Here is a 22,837-nt window from a genome sequence, read left to right as displayed (position 1 = left end):
TCCCCCACTTTTTCTTCCTGTGATGGTTCCTGGTAGACAACTACCTGCCCCTCCCCCAACACACACAAATTAACCCCACAATGGCAGTATCACTCCAGTCCAGTCGAAATGCTTTCAACAGCTGCCTGAAAGTGAAGATCCACCATACTAGCACAGTCCCCCAGAGGCCCCCTGCTACAACCGGACACAGCCAAGCTGAGGCGCTAATAACCCAGCCTACAAGCCTCCAACCCTCCACCATGGCTGGGCCTGCAGAGGAAATTAAGTGCCCAGATAAGAGTCTCTACACACCTCACTCCGCTGATGGACGTGAGTGCGCATGGGCGGAGTCAGATGTTTTTTAGCACCACGCACTTTTGTCCTATTCATCAGTGTGTTCCACCCAGAGAGGAAGTCCGCCTTGGGTAGTGTATATCCGCTAAGGGGCTTGGGGTTCCCAAGTAGCTTACCAAGCAAGAGGTTCTGAAGCACTTGATTGTAGCTAGTGACGACATTTTAAGTTCCGGATCCGGTGTGCTATATGCCCTTTGTTTACAAATACTAGCTAGCTACATGTATGGATAGTATGGTGTTCTATGCTTTTTGATGCTTTCTTAAGATTTAACTAGCTACAGAAGCAAACACATCTCTACAATTTGGAAGAGCTTGAAATGCTCTTACTACCCAAGAGGAGAAATAAAAACGAGGGAGAAAATTACATTTGTCCACTGAAAACTACATGAGAGGACAATGGAGAATAGAGGTCTCTTGTCCAACCTATGTGAAGCATTGTCGACGAAAGACATTTTCAATACTTTTGGACGTTGGCTGCCAGATTTGACGACTTGCTTCACAGTAGCTTGCTCCTCACATCTCGCATGAGACAACACAGGATTTTGTTGCTTATTCCTCAGCAGCAAAATGGGCTGAAATCGAACTTTGAACTTCCGATTCGGTGTAATGCCAGTTACAAGCAAACGTGTCTTTTTGAATTGCAATTGCTGTAAAATGGGCAGAAATTTGAGGGCCAATGGAATGATCAGTTTTGTGCAGGAGCTGTCAGAAAACATATTCGGATATGAGCTCCGGTAAACTCGGGCAATCGAGTACTACAACAGCTTTTTCTCAATGGTCCTGATGGCAGTCTGCAACGCAAGGTACCGCTTCGCCATGATCGACGTGGGCGCATTTGGTCAGGAGGGAGATGTGGGAATCTTCTTGCGAGGCAAGTTCAGCTCCCAACTCATTGCAGGCCAGTTGCCGCTACCTAAGTGCTTGCCGGAGACTCAGACACCGAGTCCATATATCTTCATGTGAGACGAGGCATTCCCTCGGGTAATCATGATGCGACCATATCCAGGTAAGATGCATTTTAGCGTGTTACTATACACGTGCATGCGAATTCTGTTGTTGCCATGGCGCCCTAGTAGCAGCCTAAGCCCAGAAATATGTATATAGCTTTTTTGTTTTCGATAACATTGAGTTTTATTGTATTTTTATTAGTGGCTTTGACCCACAGATCTGTAGATGAACCTCAGGTCAACTCTTTTTGGCTTGGCAAAACATTTTTTTATTTTAATTTATGCATCTGCACACTGTACCAGCTTTTTTGTTTCACCTGGCTGCTGTTTCCTGATATTTTTAAAACACCAATTGAAGAGTCACATGAAGCTTGAGAGGAATGGGAGATGCAGTAGAAATGCAGTGCTTAGGCAGAGGGCTCTTAGTGAGAACGACTAGCTACTACTCTGAACTGTGGGTGGTGATGCCTCAGAAGCAAGTGGGTGCTACAAAGAGTGAAGGAGGTGAGGTCCAGAAGTTACATGACTCTGACTGGTTCCCAGAGTAGCCCTCCACATGATCATCACCAGACGCTTCATTAACCATCTCCCAGACCACCTTCTTCTGATCATGAACTGTCCCTCTCCATCTTTGGAGGATGTATGCATTCAAAGACTTGGCCTCTATTGTTGGAACTAACTATAGCTAGGCTAATCATGATAATGTATTGCTCGTTTGATTTTTGAAGCGCGTTGTGATTGCCATGTTATACATATGTGAAAATTATACCAATATAGAACCTATACTGAACAAAAATATAAGCGCAACTTGTAACAATTTCAATGATTTTACTGAGTTACAGCTCATAAGGAAGTGAGTCAATTGAGATAAGTTCATTAGGCCTAATCTATGGATTTCACAACTGGGCAGGGTCACAGACATGGGTGGGCATAGGCCCATCCACTGGGGAGCCAAGCCCAGCCAATCAGAATGAGATTTTTCCCAACATAAGGGCTTTATTACAGACACAAATACTCATCAGCTGTCCGGGTGACTGGACTCAGATGATTCCGCAGGTGAAGAAGCCAGATGTGGAGGTCCTGGGCTGGTGTGGTTACACGTGGTCTGCAGTTGTGAGGCTGGTTGGAAGTACTGCCAAATTCTCTAAAATGACTGAGGCAGTTTACAGTAGAGAAATTAACATTAAATTCTCTGTCAACAGCTCTGGTGGACATTTCTGCAGTCAGCATGTCAATTGCACATTCCCTCAACACCTGAGACATCTGTGGCATTGTGTTGTGTGACAAACCTGCACATTTGAGTGGCCTTTTATTGTCCCCAGCACAAAGTGCACCTGTGTAGTGATCATGCCGTTAAATAATTTTCTTTATATGTCACACCTGTCACGTGGACAGATTATCTTGACAAATGTGTGCACATAATTTGAGAGACATACATCTGTGTGGATATGGAACACTTCTGGGATCTTTCAGCTCATGAAATATGGGACCAACACTTTACATGTTGCGTTTATATTTTTGTTGAGTATACATGCTAGGGATGTGACAAATGTAAAAAAATATATATAATAATCTTAACATTTTAACTGATTTCATCAAATGACATGAATTCATATATGGTCCTGTGTATGACTGCTAGGGGGCAGTGCAGTTAAATCTACCGCAGTCCTGGCTACCTACCAGATGGCACTCAACTTACTGTTGTCCCCCACCCACTCAGCAACGATGGTATGAATGCAGTTTTAGGCTCTCTGTTGTGTGCCTCTCCTCCATGTTCTCAGTACGTGGGTCTTCTCATCAATGTAATACATCAATGATGTCGCTCTTGCTGCTGGTGAGTCTGATCCACCTCTACGCAGACGACACAATTCTGTATACTTCTGGCGCTTCTTTGGACACTGTTAACAACCCTCCAGACGAGCTTCAATGCCATACAACTCTCCTTCCGTGGCCTCCAATTGCTCTTAAACACAAGTAAAACTAAATGCATGCTCTTCAACTGATCGCTGCCTGCACCTGCCCGCCCGTCCAACATCACTACTCTGGACGGTTCTGACTTAGAATATGTGGACAACTACAAATACCTAGGTGTCTGGTTGGACTGTAAACTCTCCTTCCAGACTCACAAACATCTCCAATCCAAAGTTAAATCTAGAATTGGCTTCCTATTTCGCAACAAAGCATCCTTCACTCGTGCTGCCAAACATACCCTTGTAAAACTGACCATCCTACCGATCCTCGACTTCGGCGATGTCATTTACAAAATAGCCTCCAATACCCTACTCAATAAATTGGATGCAGTCTATCACAGTGCCATCCGTTTTGTCACCAAAGCCCCATATACTACCCACCACTGCGACCTGTACGCTCTCGTTGGCTGGCCCTCGCTTCATACTCAGATCCTGCTAGGTAAAGTCCCCCCTTATCTCAGCTCGCTGGTCACCATAGCAGCACCCACCTGTAGCACGCGCTCCAGCAGGTATATCTCTCTGGTCACCCCCAAAACCAATTCTTCCTTTGGCCGCCTCTCCTTCCAGTTCTCTGCTGGCAATGACTGGAATGAACTACAAAAATCTCTGAAACTGGAAACACTTATCTCCCTCGCTAGCTTTAAGCACCAGCTGTCAGAGCAGCTCACAGATTACTGCACCTGTACATAGCCCATCTATAATTTAGCGCAAACAACTACCTCTCCCCCTACTGTATTTATTTATTTAGCTCCTTTGCACCCCATTATTTCTCTACTTTGCACATTCTTCCACTGCAAATCTATCATTCCAGTGTTTTACTTGCTATATTGTATTTACTTTGCCACCATGGCCTTTTTTTGCCTTTACCTCCCTTATCTCACCTCATTTGCTCACATTGTATATAGACTCATTTTTCTACTGTATTATTGACTGTATGTTTGTTTTACTCCATGTGTAACTCTGTCTTGTTGTATGTGTCGAACTGCTTTGCTTTATCTTGGCCAGGTCGCAATTGTAAATGAGAACTTGTTCTCAACTTGCCTACCTGGTTAAATAAAGGTGAAATAAAAATGTGATGGCTTGTTGGAGTGATGTTCATAGACGTCCCAACAATCTGTACAGAGCTTGCGCTTTGTACTTGCAGAGCAAGGTTTGGTTTTTTGATGGCATCTTGTAGTCTGGTTCTAGATATGCCCTTATGGTATTGAAGCAGACATCCTCTACCATTGACAATGGCTGCATATCAACTGCAATCTTTTCTGTAATCAGCACTGGGATTCTCACTCCGTCCCTTATCGCACTGATGCCAGCAAAGGGTTGGGAATCACGGTGCCTCCCTTTCAGCATTGCACCTGTACCGCCACTGTAGCTCAAATCCACCTTGCAAAGTTTGCATTTCATCACCTTCTCATTTAACTTCTCAAAAAGTATTGCCATACAGAACTTCGCTGCAGTTGCTTCCCTGTCTCTCACGGTGCCATTTTTCCAACTGTACACAACAATGACGTGCGGAGCGCTTTATATACATGGCAAATCAACATTGTTGAGTTAGGTATTTGTTAAAAAAAAATATATATATATATATAAGGGGGCAGATGAGCTTTAATATTGCAGATAGATTGTGGCTTCCATCAATGTAATTGTCTGCATCCCCAATATATATTTTGCGTAAATATACAGTACCAGTCAAAAGTTTGGACACACCTACTCATTCAAGGGTGTTTCTTTATTTTTACTATTTTCTACATTGTAGAATAATAGTGAAGACATCAAAACTATGAAATAACACATATGGAATCATGTAGTAACCAAAAAGTTTTAAACAATTCAAAATAAATGGTATATTTGATATGCTTCAAAGTAGTCACCCTTTGCCTTGACAGCTTTGCACACTCTTGGCATTCTCTCAACAAGCTTCATGAGGTAGTCACCTGGAATGCATTTCAATTAACAGGTGTGCCTTGTTAAAAAAGGTCATTTGTTGAATTTCTTTCCTTGTTAATGGGTTTGAGCCAATCAGTTGTGTTGTGACAAGGTAGAGGTGTTATACAGAAGACAGCCCTATTTGGTAAAAGACCAAGTCCATATTATGGCAAGAACAGCTCAAATAAGCAAAGAAAAATGACAGTCCATCATTACTTTAAGACATGAAGGTCAGTCAATCCGGTTTCTTCAAGTGCAATCGCAAAAACCATAATGTGCTATGATGAAACTGGCTCTCATGAGGACTGCCACAGAAGATAAATTCATTAGAGATTCTGGAGGCGAAAGAAACTGTACTAGCCCTTGACCTGTTTAGGAGAGGTGCTAACTAACGGAGTAGAGCCAGTTTGCGCTGTTCTGTGAAGGGAGTAGTACACAGCGTTGTACGAGATCTTCAGTTTCTTGGCAATTTCTCGCATTGAATAGCCTTCATTTCACAGAACAAGAATAGACTGACGGGTTTCAGAAGTACTTTGTTTCAGGACATTTTGAGCCTGTAATCACACCGACAAATGCTGATGCTTCAGATACTAAACCTGTCTAAAGGCCAGATTTATTGCTTCTTAAATCAGAACAGTTTTTAGCTGTGGAAACAATTGCAAAAGGGTTTTCTAACGATCAATCAGCCTTTTAAAATGATCAACTTGGATTAGCTAACACAACGTACCATTGGAACACAGGAGTGATGGTTGCTGATAATTGTCCTCTGTACACCTATATAGATATTCCATAAAAATCTGCCGTTTCCAGCTACAATAGTCATTTACAACATTAACAATGTCTACACTGTATTTCTGATCAATTTTATGTTATTTTAATGGACAAAAAAAAAAATCTTTCCAAAACAAGGACATTTCTAAGTGACCCCAAACGTTTGAACGGTAGTGTATGTAAATAAGTTTCTGTTTTTTCTTTTTTTATACATTTGCACACATTTCTAAAAACCTGTTTTTTGCTTTGTCATTATGGGCCATTGTGTGTAGATTGAGTTTTATTTATTTAATCCATTTTAGAATAAGGCTGTAACACAACAAAATGTGGAAAAAGTCAAGGGATCGGAATACTTTCCGAATGCACTGTAGGTGTCTGTCTGACAACGTTTCACGTAAACACGAAGCCAAGTCAGTTGTCGGACAATTTACGGGACACACCGACAGCAACAGCCACACTCCTCATCTCTTTCAGATTGCAAACATACCGGTCCCAAATCTTTCTCCAATTTTCTTTGATTATCGGTGATATCTACCTAGCTGTTATCTTTTGTGTTCTTGTCCAAATACAACCTGCATCGAAGGATTGTAGATGTATAATTGCACGTAGCAAATATTGAAATAAAAGCACAAAAAAAGCTTCCAAGTAGATTAGCAGTAGCATTAAAGTAGAAACACATCCATTGCTTCCATGTTTATACCAGAAGGGATGATGTAGACACAAGGTGGGATTTACGTTGCAAAACTCACTCAATACTGCCCCTCAAGTCTTCGCAAGGAATGATACGGAGCACCTCAATTTTCAGGTATCACAAAAAGTATGTTGAATGCCGGAGCGTATTACCCCTTTTGTGAAGTAAAACGAACCTTTCGTCTCCATAGTGTATAAAAATCAGCCCTAAGACTCACTGCCTGCTGTCCAGATGAGCCATGGGGAAAGGGTATTAGGGCCTGGAAAGTGTAAAGACCATCATTACCACCAGGCTGGAAAAATCAGTCAGGGAGACCGAGAGAGAATAAACAAGCTGATCTCTCTCAAACTCATGTGAAAGAGGTACTACTCTTCACCCCCCTAGCAATAGATTTTTATATAATATCCGTTTCCTGCCTTTTAGGACGTGGTTGGAAAAACACAAGAGGCAGTGAGAGCAGCTTGGCATGTGATTAACGACTGTACTAGCCCTTGATCATGACTCAGTTCCATTACATTACACACAAGAGTCATTGGATGAAGGCATCTTCTGTAAGGGGGTTAAGAGCCCCCCTACACTCAATCTGAACACGTCTCACTTGTGGTATTGTTTTGGAAGCATAAGAACCTTATCGTTCATATCAGCGAGAAGTAATATTCAAAAAAACAAAAAGGCTAAATTGATACACACCTTGATTGGGTATAATCAGAGGAGGCTGCTGAAGGGAGAACGGCTCATAATGGCTGGAACGGCGCGAATTGAATGGCTGATAACGTTCCACTAATTCCGCTCCAGCCATTACCACAAGCCTGTTCCGACAACCTCAAATGATAGGGTTAGTGTTCCCACACGGCCATATATCCATGTTACAGCGCTTGTTTACAGAAAACAGACTTGAGCTATCCAGTGTACGCCAAACAGCTGTGTGTAAGCATAGCTGTATGGATCTGTGCAAAGATGCTACACTGTATTTTTTTATTTGAAGGATTATTTCTAGCTGATGAAATATATGGGCCAAATGTTTCGAAAGCCGTATCGCAAGCAATGATTATTGACGTTTTAAACATAAAAACAGCGTCGGGATTGTAGTTCCCTTCAGAGAGTATGGGCAAAGCTAATGGCTGAAAACTGTAGGGTGAAGGCAGAATGCCGCCTAGAGTTTGAGAGCTACATCTGTACTAGCCATATTGTTGTTTGTGTGGTATGTAAAGGGAGATGTGTGGGCTAAGTAAGTGTATCAATGCAAATGGAAAATCATAGCTTTTTAGATTCTTGCCCTAATACTGATCTATAATTCTATATCATTTGATAGACACTTGGTCTACATTCGCGGAAATTATTAAATCAAATTACCATTGCATGGTGTTTTTCATAAGTCAAAACATTACATCTGATCATTTTTAATTCTTTACATAAACAAATCAATGTAATATTTTGACATTTCATGTTAGAAGCATCTTCAAGGTAGGCTACAATGTTGACAATGCAGATGGATACAATGTTTGTGTTCGTTAAGCCTGTCTGTGACGATGATTTCGCAACAATTTATCTATTTAAAGAGCATGTAACTTGCAGTGGTGGAGGCTAACTACAATGCAACAACTTGACACATATCATGCATTCTTACTACGGAATGATCAAATATTTAGCAATCTATTCAAAATTACCTGTTCTTCCTCCGCTGACAAACTGGCTGCCATTCTTCACTCGTTCTTGAGATTTTGACACCTTAAATCCTTCAATTTGGTCGCCTTTCTCCTTTTCGTAAAGGTAAACCGGTAACGTGTTTGCTAGGTTACTGGTATTTTACCAAACTTAAATTTGTCTCGTATATAAATGGAAAGCTTTATACTGTTTCTTCGTTTGACTGGCCTGTTTTAGTAGTCGAATCAGAAATTATTTGTAATCTTCAATCAAAATACTCATGCATGAGAGAAAATCGCTGATGTGTCAAATCTTATCGAGAGCTGAAGAAAAGAGTCCTCAACAGCTTGTCGTTTCTCTGTGACGAATCGCTGCTGATAGAATTAACCGATTTGTCCAGTAAAGCCACCCACCTTTTCTTTAGAATCAAGACTAAAGGCATTCCTGTTATCTGGTTTGCAATCATTTAACTCCGTGTATGCTTGACGAGACCTGTGTGAAGCTACCCACAATAAGGTTTGGCCACAATAGTGGCGTTTGCGGTTGGCCTTCAAAATAATAGTCCCCCATTGAAACTGATCTAAACTGATACAAATGGTGTTTCTATTTAACTTAAAAATAATTACAATAATGAATTAATTTGACAATAAACAGTAAAACATGTCAAATCCAACTGTGGATGTATGACTGCATAATTGCATTGGGGTAATACATACAGTATATGCACTGTACAGCCTTGGTGTCTGTAAATACACTGAACAAAAATATAAATGCAACATGTAAAGTGTTGGTCACATGTTTCATGAGCTGAAATAAAAGATCCCAGAAATGGTCCATATGCACAGAAATATTTTTTCTCTCAAATTTTGTGCACAAATTTGTTTACATCCCTCTTAGTGAGCATTTCTCATTTGCCAAGATAATCCATCCACCTGACAGGTGTGGCATATCAAGAAGCTGATTAAACAGCATGAGCATTACATAGGTGCACCTCGTGCTGATGATCTTTTTTTTTAGGCCACTTTTAAAATGTGCAGTTTTGTCACACAACATAATGCCACAGATGTCTCAAGTTTTGAGGGAGTGTGCAATTGGCATGCTGACTGTAGGAATGTCCACCAGAGCTGTTGACAGAGAATTGAATGCTGATGAAACTGGGGGTTTGCACAACCAAAGAATTTCTGCACAAACTGTCAGAAACTGTCCCAGGGAAACTCATCTGCGTGCTTGTCGTCCTCACCAGGGTCTTGACCTGACTGCAGTTCGGTGTTGTAACCGAATTCAGTGGGCAAATGCTCATCCTTCGAGGCCACTGGCATGCTGGAGAAGTGTGCTCTTGACGGATGAATCCCGGTTTCAACTATACCAGGCAGATGGCAGACAGCGTGTATGGCGTTGTGTGGGCGAGCGGGTTTGCTGATGTCAATGTTGTGAACAGAGTGCCCCATGGTGGCAATAGGGTCATGGTATAGGCAGGCATAAGCTACGGACAATGAACACAATTGCATTTTATCAATGACAATTTGAATGCACAAGATCCCTTCCCTGAGGCCCATTGTCGTGCCATTCATCCGCCGGCATCACCTCATGTTTCAGCATGATAATGCATGGCCCCATATCGTAAGGATCTGTACACAATTCCTGGAAGCTGAAAATGTCCCATTTTGAATACTCAGACATGTCACCCATTTAGCATTTTTACGATGCTCTGGATCGATGTGTACGACAGCATGTTCCAGTTCCTACCGAAATATCCATCAACTTCACACAGAGAATTCCTAGAAAGGCCACAATCAACAACGGTCGACCTACAATCTAAACTAGATGCCCTCAATCTCACACAAATTATCATGGAATTTACCAGATACAACACCAAATCCGTAAACACGGGCACCCTCATAGATATCATCCTGACCAACCTGCCCTCTAAATACACCTCTGTTCTCTTCAACCAGGATCTCAGCGATCACTGCCTCATTGCCTGCGTCCGTAATGGGTCTGCGGTCAAACCACCCCTCATCACTGTCAAAAGCTCCCTAAAACACTTCAGCAAGCAGGCCTTTTTAATCGACCTGTCCCGGGTATCCTGGAAGGATATTGACCTCATTCTGTCAGTAGAGGATGCCTGGTTATTTTTTTAAAGTGCTTTCCTCACCATCTTAAATAAGCATGCCACATTCCAAAAAAATTGAACCAGGAACAGATATAGCCCTTGTTTCACTCCAGACCTGACTGCCCTTGACCAGCACAAAAACATCCTGTGGCGTACTGCATTAGCATCAAATAGCCCCCACGATATGCAACTTTTCAGGCAATTCAGGAACCAATGTATGGAGGCAGTTAGGAAAGCAAAGGCTAGCTTTTTCAAACAGAAATGTGCATCCTGTAGCACAAACTCCAAAAAGTTCTGGGACACTGTAAAGTCCATGGAGAATAAGAGCACCTCATCCCAGCTGCCCACTGCACTGAGGCTAGGAAACACTGTTACCACCGATAAATCCACCATAATTGAACATTTCAATAAGCATTTTTCTACGGCTGGCCATGCTTTCCACCTAGCTACCCCTACCCAGGGCAACAGCTCTGCACCCCCCACAGCAACTTGCCCAAGCCTCCCCCACTTCTCCTTCACCCAAATCCAGATAGCTGATGTTCTGAAAGAGCTGCAAAACCTGGACCCCTACAAATCAGCTGGGCTAGACAATCTGGACCCTCTCTTCTTAAAATTATCTGCCGCAATTGTTGCAACCCCTATTACTAGACTGTTCATACTCTCTTTCGTATCATCTGAGATCCCCAAACATTGGAAAGATGCTTCGGTCATCACCCTCTTCAAAGGGGGAGACTCTCTAGCCCCAAACTTGTACAGACCTATATCTATCCTACCCTGCCTTTCTAAGGTCTTCAAAAGCCAAGTTAACAAACAGATAACCGACCATTTAGGATCCCACCGTACCTTCTCCGCTATGCAATCTGGTTTCCGAGCTGGTCATGGGTGCACCTCAGCCACGCTCAAGGTCCTAAACGATATCATAACCGCCATTGATAAAAGACAATACTGTGCAGCCGTATTCATCGACCTGGCCAAGGCTTTCGACTCTGTCAATCACCGTATTCTTATCGGAAGACTCAATAGCCTTGGTTTCTCAAATGACTGCCTCGCCTGGTTGACCAACTACTTCTCAGACAGAGTTCAGTGTGTCAAATCGGAGGGACTGTTGTCCGGACCTCTAGCAGTCTCTTTGGGGGTTGCACGGGGTTCAATTCTCGGGCCGACTCTTTTCTCTGTATACATCAATGATGTCGCCCTTGCTATTGGTGATTCTCTTATCCACCTCTACGCAGACGACACCGTTCTGTATACTTCTGGCCCTTCTTTGGACACTGTGTTAACTAACCTCCAGACGAGCTTCAATTCCATACAACTCTCCTTCCGTGGCTTCCAACTGCTCTTAAATGCAAGTAAAACTAAATGCATGCTCTCTGCCCGCACCTGCCCACCCGCCTACCATCACTATTCTGGACTGTTCTGACTTAGAATATGTGGACAACTACAAATACCTAGGTGTCTGGTTAGACTGTAAACTCTCCTTCCAGACTCACATTAAGCATCTCCAATTCAAAATTAAATCTAGAATTGGCTTCTTATTTCGCAACAAAGCATCCTTCACTCATGCTGCCAAACATACCTTCGTAAAACGGACTATCCTACCGATCCTTGAGTTCAGCGATGTCATTTATAAAATAGCCTCCAACACTCTACTCAGGAAATTGGATGCAGTCTATCACAGTGCCATACGTTTTGTCAACAAAGCCCCATATACTACCCACCACTGCGATCTGTATGCTCTTGTTGGCTGGCCCACGCTTCATATTCGTCGCCAAACCCACTGGCTCCAGGTCATCTATATGTTTTTGCTAGGTAAAGCCCTGCCTTATCTCAGCTCCCTGGTCACCATAGCAGCACTCACCCATAGCACGAGCTCCAGCAGGTATAATTCACTGGTCACCCCCAAAGCCAATTCCTCTTTTGGCCGCCTTTCCTTCCAGTTCTCTGCTGCCAATGACTGGAACAAATTGAAAAAAATCACTGAAGCTGGAGACTCATATCTCCCTCACTAACTTTAAGCATCAGCTGTAAGAGCAGCTTACAGACCACTGCACCTGTACATAGCCCATCTGTAAATAGCCCATCCAACTACCTTATCCCCATATTATTATTTGTTTTTTGCTCCTTTGCACCCCAGTATCTCTACTTGCACATTCATCTTCTGCACATCTATCACTCCAGTGTTTAATTGCTAAATTGTAATTATTTCCCCACTATGGCCTATTTATTGCCTTACCTCCCTAATCTTACCACATTTGCATACATTGTATATATACTTTTCTATTGTGTTATTGACTGTATGTTTGTTTATTCCATGTGTAACTCTGTGCTGTTGTTTGTGTCGCACTGCTTTGCTTTATCTTGGCCAGGTCACAGTTGTGAATGAGAACTTGTTCTCAACTGGCCTACCTGGTTAAATAAAGGTGAAAGAAAAAAGAAAAACTCTATGCAAAGGAGATATGTCGCACTGCATGAGGCAAATGGTGGTCACACCAGATACTGATTGGTATTCTGATCCACGCCCCTACCTGGTATTTTTAGAGCAGCGAACACCTTTTGGTAACATGATATCCTCACCGGTCCCACTCCCATTCACAACGGGGTGATAGCAACCTTTATTTTTGTAATTTCATTTTGTGAAAGTAAGGAAGAGTTGGCTTCCCTTGCTAGTAGTAGCTAGCTGGCGGAATGGCTAGATGGCTTTATCCTGGCTAAAAACATAGCAAGCCAGCTAGCCTTTTGAGCTTACCACATCTCTATGTGAAATTATCAGATTTATAATAAAGATATGTCTTGGCAAATATTCATATACTTGCCGGTTTAACCTAAACCATTATCCCAGTTTCATTCATTTCGATATCAGCAAAAAATATTTACATCATCATGTTTAATAACTCTCTTTAATAACTCTACCTACATGTATATATTTCCTCAATTACCTCGACTAACCGGTGCCCCCGCACATTGACTCTGTACCGGTACCCCCTGTATATAGCCTCTCTACTGCTGCTCTTTAATTATTTGTTACTTTTATTTCTTATTTTTCTTTAGGTATTTTTCTTAAAACTGCATTGTTGGTTAAGAGCTTGTAAGTAAGCATTTCATTGTGAGGTCTATACCTGTTGTATTCGTCGCATGTGACAAATACTATTTGATTTGATTTGGTCATGGAGAAAAAAGCAGATGGCTAGCTACAGCAGGTTCTACTATTTCACAATAGCTTGGAATCCTTAGTTATTACTTCTAAACAAAACACCTTTTTGGGTGGATTCTTGTTGTTTGGTTTACTGTTAGAACAGTCGCTGATGAATAGCCTATATAGCCTATAGATCAGCTCAAGGAACCAAGAAGTGAAAACACCCCCACAGCTGTGGAAGGAATGATACAGCCGGACTCAACTTTCGAGTAGTACAAATGTACTTCGAATACCGGAGCATATTACAAGGACACCCCCTTTTGTGACAAAAAACAACATTGTAATACTGTGCTACGCTCCATATTTTCTGTCTGTAGTGTGTGAACAGTGGTGAAAAAAATACCCGATTATTTTACTTGTGTAAAAGTAAATATACTTAATAGAAAATGACTCAAGTAAAAATGAAAGTCACCCAGTGAAATACTACTTGAGTAAAAGTCTAAAAGTATTTGGTTTTAAATATACTTAAGTATCAAACATGAAAGTGTAAATAATTTTAAAAAATACTTTTTTTATGGATAGCAAACACTCAGAAGCATTTGTGTTTAGTGAGTCCACCAGATCAGAGGCAGGGGATGACCAGGGATGTTCTCTTGATAAGTGTGTGAATTGGACCATTTTCCTGTCCTGCTAAGAATTCAAAATGTAAAGAGTAAAAAGTTACATAATTTTCTGTAGGAATGTAGTGTAGTAAAAGTTGTCAAAAATATAAATAGTAAAGTACAGATACCCCAGAAAACTACTTAAGTAGTATTTTCAAGTATTTTTACTTAAGTACTTTACACCACTGTGTGCGAATTTACCTTAACAGACTGACATTCCTGTCTATGTAGCCAGTTTGCACTATTGATGCTTTTAAAGGTTGGGCCTTTACACATGTAAATCAGCAATGGAAACAACAAAAAACGACATTATTTAGCCTTTATTTAGCCTATAGCCTATATGACACAGTAGCCTAGTAGTTTAGGCTTCAATCAAATCCATGATATATAATGTTGTACATAGCCACCCGTAGCATACAACCCATGACTTCATTAATTGGTTCGAATCTCTGTGCAAATAACCAAGTTTTAGGACTGACAATCGCATGGATCCTTGTTCAAGCTCTTGTGTTTAAATGTTATTTGTCTCTTCCTAAATAATATATGCTCATTCATTATGAGTCAGTGGTGGCTAACACTGCGCTCAGAGCCACAGGATGATCAGGTTTCTGTTCAATCACCATTCTTCCACACCATTTTAACTTATCAACTGCTCAACATGAGTAGTAGAATCAGGTGTGATAGGACTGGTCTTGAACAAAATGTTATTTTAAATAGTTAATGAATGTATGTTGATGCTTTGTGTATTTTCCAGGAACTCGGTTGTCTTATAAAAACATTTATCAGTTTCTCCCATATTGGCTCAAATGGGTTTCTGTTTTTTGTTTCCCTCTGTAATATATATATATATTTAATAAATACTGATTATAACATTATTTATATTGTAATTTCTGAATATTGTGTATTTTAATTAAACATTAAAGGCTATTTACATGTGGGAAATGATTTTCCATTACATGGGTGCACAATGGGTTGACTGGTGAGTCTTATTTCACAGTGAGTCCTGCAATAAGAGCTATAACGCTAATATTGGTGTAGACTCTACATAGTTGTGTTCTGTGGGTGTCACTGAGTTGACTGATATCCTACATCCCACCATGGGTGCACACTCCATAGGTAAGGCTGTACAGTCCGATATGAATGTCCAATACAGGCAATAGACTGACTGGGGAGGTGATTTCCCACAGTCAAAGTCCTGCAATAAGAGCTATGAGTCTAATATTTATGTAAACTCTTTGGAATTGTAATCTGTCGGTGTTACAGAGTAGGATTATAACCCATTTAATGCACACTCTATAGGTAAGGCTGTACAGTCCAATATTAGTGTTCAATACACACAATAGGTTGACTGGTGAGCTAATGTGACTAATTTCACAGTGGTTTCAGAGTCCTACAATAAGAGCTACAGTATGACGCTAATATTTGTTAAAGTCTTTGGAATTTTAATCTCTGGGTGCCACTGAGTAGGCTGTTACCCAATTTCATTGGTACACACTCTATAGGTAAGGCAGTATAGTGCGTAGATGTATGCCCCCAATGAAATTATGCAGTATACTATATCGACAGTGGGATGTTTTTTTTTTTACTGTTTATTGTCAATTAAAAGTATTGTGTTTTTATTTTTAAGTTTTAAGTTATATAACAACATTCTAAACTTGTTTAGCATTATCTACCCCAAAATTGGCATTATTCCACTATTTGTAAACGTTTGGATCAGTTTCAATGGGGTAATTTTATTTTGAAGGCAAACAGCAAATTCGACTATTGTGGCTAATCCTTATTGTGGCTAGTTTCACACAGGTCCTGGTGAGGCACATTCTCTGAGATATAGTAACTCCTCCCTCTGGTGGCCACAATGAAAAACAACAATGAAATTCACACGAACTGCCTTCATTCATAAAAATGGCACACAGGAAACTCACCATTTTTTTTATCACACACACCTTGATGTGAATGCAATGAATAATTAAAAACAGTTTGACCAATTATATGAAACCAGCTGATAATGATTTAAACATTGCAATTATTTGGCATTTTCAGCGGTGTTTAATAAAAGTGAGTCACCAAATCAAATTTGTCCCATTTATTTATTTCTCCATTATTTTACCAGGTAAGTTGACTGAGAACACATTCTCATTTACAACAACGACCTGGGGAATAGTTACAGGGGAGAGGAGGGGGATGAATGAGACAATTGTAAACTGGGGATTATTAGGTGACAATAATGGTTTGAGGGCCAGATTGGGAATTTAGCCAGGACACCAGGGTTAACACCCCTACTCTTACAATAAGAGCCATGGGATCTTTAATGACCTCAGAGAGTCAGGACACCCGTTTAACATCCCATGCAAAAGACAGTACCCTACACAGGGCAGTGCATTGGGATATTGTGCACAGGGAATTGGGATATATTTTTAGACCAGAGGAAAGAGTGCCTCCTACTGGCCCTCCAACACCACTTCCAACAGCATCTGGTCTCCCATCCAGGGACTGACCAGGACCAACACTGTTTAGCTTCAGAAGCAAGCCAGCAGTGGTATGCAGGGTGGTATGCTGCTGGCGATGCTTTGTAAACAACAAGTGTAGACTAACAGTGAAATGTTTACTTATGGGTCCTTCCCAACAATGCAGAGGGAAAAAAACTGTTCCTTTAGGTGCTCAGTTTCTTTGTGACCATCACCGCCAGTCAGTAGGAAAATGCTGTTGTCTACATGTAACATGCTTAAATTGAGCAATCCATTGGCTTTAGAAGTCAAGAGCCAGCGGCACCACTTACTCACATGTAATGCATACCAACAAACTTTGGGAAACTGCAATAAAGGTTCTCAGATTGTCCAGATTGTCAGATTGAACAGACCTTTCCACATGAAAGCCTTCATAATGATAAAATCTGTATTCAAGTTAGTAAATATAGGGACTGAAAGTGCAATGGCTTGTGTGAGGACCTGTACATTTACACTGAAATTATCATTCACACGGACTGTCTTCTTGCATTTTTAGAGGAATAATTGGATAACAACCCTACTACTGCCTATGTGTGTATTGGCAGGTACAATAATGATTTTACATGTTATTCATGGTTTAAATGATAACAGCTCAGAATAGCTGTAAATAAATGAAGCCTGAGAAAGCCCATGTTGGAAACCAAGGGAACAGGGACTGGACAACAATAGATTTCCTGTCAATGGGCTGACATGTCATTTGGGACAACTTGATTGGCAGGCCCTAGAACCACCTACCCGTCAGGAATGGGTGGATTAGATTATTCTGAGCTGTGGGGCACTGGTCCGTGGCCTGTGACATGAACGGGCAGAAGCGGTGAGGGAGGAGCACCCTTCTCAAATCAAACAGTAATCTGCGTCGCTCAGTCATGTTGTAAACAAGGCAGCATTGTGCATTGTCCAGAAACATACAACATCTCTTTTCCATAAAGTATATGTTAAACTAGTTTTCATCGGGAAGGCAGATAATGCGTTGTCATGACGTTGCCCTGTTGGGTGAGGTTTATGACCCCCCATAAATACATTTCCCCCTTTTTCTCCCCACTCTACAGACTGGACTCTTGGAAAGCCCTTTTGTTAACATAGGGAGAGTATTGTAACATCAAAAGGTTGGGGAAAATAACAACCTTTAGCTAATCCAACCAGTTGAAAGCATCTCCTGGTACTTAAAGAATATGTCAAATCAGTTATCATCTGAGATATTATTACTGATGATAGGACGACATAAACTGTATCTCGGAAAGTCTACACATTCTAGTTATCAGATTCACATGGAATTGTTGTGCAATTTAAATGTTTAAATATGGAACTATTTGTGAAAAGATTAAATGTAATTTTATCTTCTAAATGAGAGAATTGTTTTCATAACTGAACTATGCTCACTCAGTGGCCCCGCCCAAGTGAACAGGCATTGGTTGTGAACTATGAAACACGCCCTTCTCTCCCCCACTATAAAAGCCCATTGATGAAAGTCAACCTCTTGTGTTCCCGATGACGTGAGGACTGCTGTCCATACATTTAAAAGGGCTAATTTCAACTACAGAACTGAGCCAACCTCAGCGTGAGCTCTGGTTGCGAATGGTTGAACGACTACAACCTAACGAAATTAACATTGTGTTCCCGATGTCGTGAGGACTGCTGTCTATACGTTTAGAAGGGCGAATGTCAACGTGGAGGTGACGATCGCCACGCTGGAAGGATGATTTCAACTGTACCAGACAGAATATGGCATGAGCTTATAATATGGCAACTTGGTATGAACTTTAAACTCTTATTCACTAAAGAAGTGATACATCCTGAGCGTCGAGTTATCAGCAGCAGCTGTGGACGTGCGTGGCCTGGGAAGGGATGAACAATCTCTTCAGAAAGACAGGGTACTACAATGTATCCGTTCTACCACATGACGAAGGTACTACAACGTATATGTTCTACCATATTCTTCAAAGGACAAGGGAGATCTCTGCTGGGCAACCAAGTCTTCCATCTTCGACCAATCTATCAAAGCGCAGCTCAGAATAAATATATTTCTTGCATTTTCCTTTTCCGAATGGACGGATATTTAGAATGCATAAGATTCTGTATTTACGATAGAATAGCTTGATGAGGTCCGATAGAGACCCAATCCTTTTGTTCCTCAGTCTTACCGCGCTTTCATTAAAACCCAACCACATTTCTTTGTGTAACCAGCCGTCATATCGGTTCCGTCCGCTAGGGACATTTTCTTGTATGACATAATTAGTAATCAATGTATGATCCATCCTGTGTATATGTAATTCTGTGTGATTATTTAGTAAATAAATAGTTAAACCAAATGTTGTATTGCTCATTCAACTTGTTAGCCAGGGTTCGTGAAGATAAACAAGAATTTTACGCCGTTCAGATAAGACTGAATAAGGTGACAATTAATAATTGACTGCTATTGATACTAAAGATTACCAGGTATTTAAGAGTTTATTCGGAAGACAACAGCTCCATAAACATTCTTCCGTGGTGCCCCAACTTCCTAGTTAATTACGTTTACATGAGTAAATTAATATTATTTGATCCATAGTAAAGACACGAGAGTGTCTTTATCAAAAGCAATCACTTTGCATGTAAATACACAGAATCCTACTCATTACTTCTCGTACTTAATTACGTAACTTTTGTTTTGGACTGACACCGCCGTAGGCTTTTAATGGTCACATGGCTCACGCCGGGAGGTAGCCCGGTTCCAAAACCAATGCAATCAACTCTGATCCTGTACAAAACATGCCTACACGGGCACCCGGGCCAGATGAATCAAATCTCCTCACTGACAAAAGGGTCTACTTGTAGCTTTTGTCATGCATCAATGAAAGCAGTGATTGTGCTTTCATGAAAACTAGGAACTTAGAAAAGAACGAGGTCAAATCATGACGTCAGTCATCTTCAGGTCCGAGTTCCAGAAAGATGCCAGAATTTCCGACTTGGATTTCCGACTTGGATGACCATTCAAAGCAATTTTCCCTAGGCAAGGGTGCCTTCCCTGACATGCACCAGCTAACTGCCAAGATAAGCACCCCTAACAAATCAAATCAAATGTATTTATATAGCGCCTTCTTACATCAGCTGATATCTGAAAGTGCTGTACAAAACCCAGCCTAAAAACCCCAAACAGCAAGCATTGCAGGTGTAGAAGCACGGTGGCTAGGAAAACTCCCTAGAAAGGCCAAAACCTAAGAAAGAAACCTAGAGAGGAACCAGGCTATGAGGGGTGGCCAATCCTCTTCTGGCTGTGCCGGGTGGAGATTATAACAGACCATGGCCAAGATGTCAAATGTTCATAAATGACCAGCATGGTCAAATAATAATAATCACAGTAGTTGTCGAGGGTGCAGCAAGTCAGCACCTCAGGAGTACATGTCAGTTGGCTTTTCATAGCCGATCATTAGAGTATTCTCTACCGCTCCTGCGGTCTCTAGAGAGTTGAAAACAGCAGGTCTGGGACAGGTAGCACGTCCGGTGAACAGGTCAGGGTTCCATAGCCGCAGGCAGAACAGTTGAAACTGGAGCAGCAGCACGGCAGGTGGACTGGGGACAGCAAGGAGTCATCATCCAGGTAGTCCTGAGGCATGGTCTAGGGCTCAGGTCCTCGAGAGAGAGAAAGAAAGAGAGAAAGAGAGAATTAGAGAGAGCACACTTAAATTCACACAGGACACCGGATAAGACAGGAGAAGTACTCCAGATATAACAAACTGACCCTACCCCGACAGCATAAACTACTGCAGCATAAATACGGAGGCTGAGACAGGAGGGGTCAGGAGACACTGTGGCTCCATCCGATGATACCCCCGGACAGGGCCAAACAGGAAGGATATAACCCCACCCACTTTGCCAAAGCACAGCCCCCACACCACTAGAGGGATATTCTTCAAACACCAACTTACATCCTGAGACAAGGCCGAGCATAGCCCACAAAGATCTCCGCCACGGCACAACCAAGGGGGTGCCAACCCAGACAGGAAGATCACGTCAGTGACTCAACCCACTCAATTGACACGCCCCTCCTAGGGACGGCATGAAAGAGCACCAGTAAGCCAGTGACTCAGCCCCTGTAATAGGGTTAGAGGGCAGAGAATCCCAGTGGAGAGAGGGTAACGCGGCAGGCAGAGAGAGCAAGGGCGGTTCGTTGCTCCAGAGCCTTTCCGTTCACCTTCACACTCCTGGGCCAGACTACACTCAATAATATGACCCACTGAAGAGATGAGTCTTCAGTAAAGACTTAAAAGTTGAGACCGAGTCTGCGTCTCTCACATGGGTAGGCAGACCATTCCATAAAAATGGAGCTCTATAAAAGAAAACCCTGCCTCCAGCTGTTTGCTTAGAAATTCTAGGGACAATTAGGAGGCCTGTGTCTTGTGACYGTAGTGTACGTGTAGGTATGTAGGGCAAGACCAAATCGGAAAGATAGGTAGGAGCAAGCCCATGTAATGCTTTGTAGATTAGCAGTAAAACCTTGAAATCAGCCCTTGCCTTAACAGGAAGCCAGTTTAGGGAGGCTAGCACTGGAGTAATATGATAACATTTTTGGGTTCTAGTCAGGATTCTAGCAGCCGTATTTAGCACTAACTGAAGTTTATTTAGTGCTTTATCCGGGTAGCCGGAAAGTAGAGCATTGCAGTAGTCTAACCTAGAAGTAACAAAAGCATGGATACATTTTTCTGCATTTTTCTGATTTTTGCAATGTTACGTAGATGGAAAAAAGCTGTCCTTGAAACAGTCTTGATATGTTCGTCAAAAGAGAGATCAGGGTCCAGAGTAACGCCGAGGTCCTTCACAGTTTTATTTGAGACGACTTTACAACTATCAAGATTAATTGTCAGATTCAACAGAAGATCTCTTTGTTTCTTGGGACCTAGAACAAGCATCTCTGTTTTGTCGATATTGGACTTGTTTTACTGTGGATATAGATACTTTTGTACCTGTTTCCTCCAGCATCTTCACAAGGTCCTTTGCTGTTGTTCTGGTATTGATTTTCACTTTTCGCACCAAAGTACGTTTATCTCTAGGAGACAGAATGCGTCTCCTTCCTGAGCAGTATGACGGCTGCATGGTCCCATGGTGTTTATACTTGCGTACTATTGTTTGTACAGATAAACGTGGTACCTTCAGGCGTTTGGAAATTGCTCCCAAGGATGAACCAAACTTGTGGACGTCTACAATTTTTTTTCTGAGGTCTTGGCTGATTTCTTTTGATTTTCCCATGATGTTAAGCAAAGAGGCAGTTCGAGTGTAGGCCTTGAAATACATCCACAGGTACACCTCCAATTGACTTAAATTATGTCAATTAGCCTATCAAAAGCTTCTAAAGCCATGACATAATTTCTGGAGTTTCCAAGCTGTTTAAATGCACAGTCAACGTAGTGTATGTCAACTTCTGACCCACTGGAATTGTAATACGGTGAATTATAAGTGAAATCTGTCTGTAAACAATTGTTGGAAAAATTACTTGTGTCATGCACAAAGTAGATGTCCTAACCGCCTTGCCAAAACTGTAGTTTGTTAACTTTTTATGGCTGCAATCCCGCTAACGGGATCGATATGTCAAAAGCCAGTGAAAGTGCAGGGCGCCAAATTCAAAAAGCAGAAATCTCAAAATTAAAATTCCTCAAACATACATGTGTCTTATATCATTTTAAAGGTATTCTTGTTGTTAATCCCACCAAAGTGTCTGATTTCAAATATGCTTTTCAGCGAAAGCACTACAAACGATTATGTTAGGTCACCACCAAACCACAATAAGCACAGCCATTTTTCCAGCGAAAGATAGCTTTCACAAAAAGCAGAAATAGAGATAGAATTAATCACTAACCTTTGATGATCTTCATCAGATGACACTCATAGGACTTCATGTTACACAATACATGCATGTTTTGTTTGATAAAGTTCATATTTATATCAAAAAATCTGAGTTTACATTGGCGCGTTACATTCACTAGTTCCAAAAAACATCAAGTGATTTTGCATAGCCACATCGTTTCAACAGAAATACTCATTATAAATGTAGATGATAATACAAGTTATACACATGGAATTATACACTGCTCAAAAAAAATAAAGGGAACACTTAAACAACACAATGTAACTCCAAGTCAATCACACTTCTATGAAATCAAACTGTCCACTTA

At 41.4% G+C, this 22,837-nt stretch overlaps 1 protein-coding gene across 1 annotated transcript in view; it reads right to left on the bottom strand.

The window, feature by feature from the left end:
- Window positions 1-8,791, bottom strand: part of LOC111952844 (tyrosine-protein phosphatase non-receptor type 9) — a 46,249-nt gene extending 37,458 nt beyond the window's left edge. The window contains exon 1 of the mRNA XM_023971786.2: window positions 8,303-8,791. Within this exon, the coding sequence (XP_023827554.1) occupies window positions 8,303-8,335 (33 nt within the window). The 5' untranslated portion in view covers window positions 8,336-8,791. The remainder of the gene's footprint in view (window positions 1-8,302) is intronic.
- Window positions 8,792-22,837: the final 14,046 nt, after the last annotated feature.

This window comes from Salvelinus sp. IW2-2015, linkage group LG26 (genome assembly GCF_002910315.2).
Source record: "Salvelinus sp. IW2-2015 linkage group LG26, ASM291031v2, whole genome shotgun sequence".
Taxonomy (NCBI): domain Eukaryota; kingdom Metazoa; phylum Chordata; class Actinopteri; order Salmoniformes; family Salmonidae; genus Salvelinus; species Salvelinus sp. IW2-2015.
The sequence above is the reverse complement of the archived record's forward strand: the minus strand, read 5'-3'. Positions and strand labels throughout refer to the sequence as shown.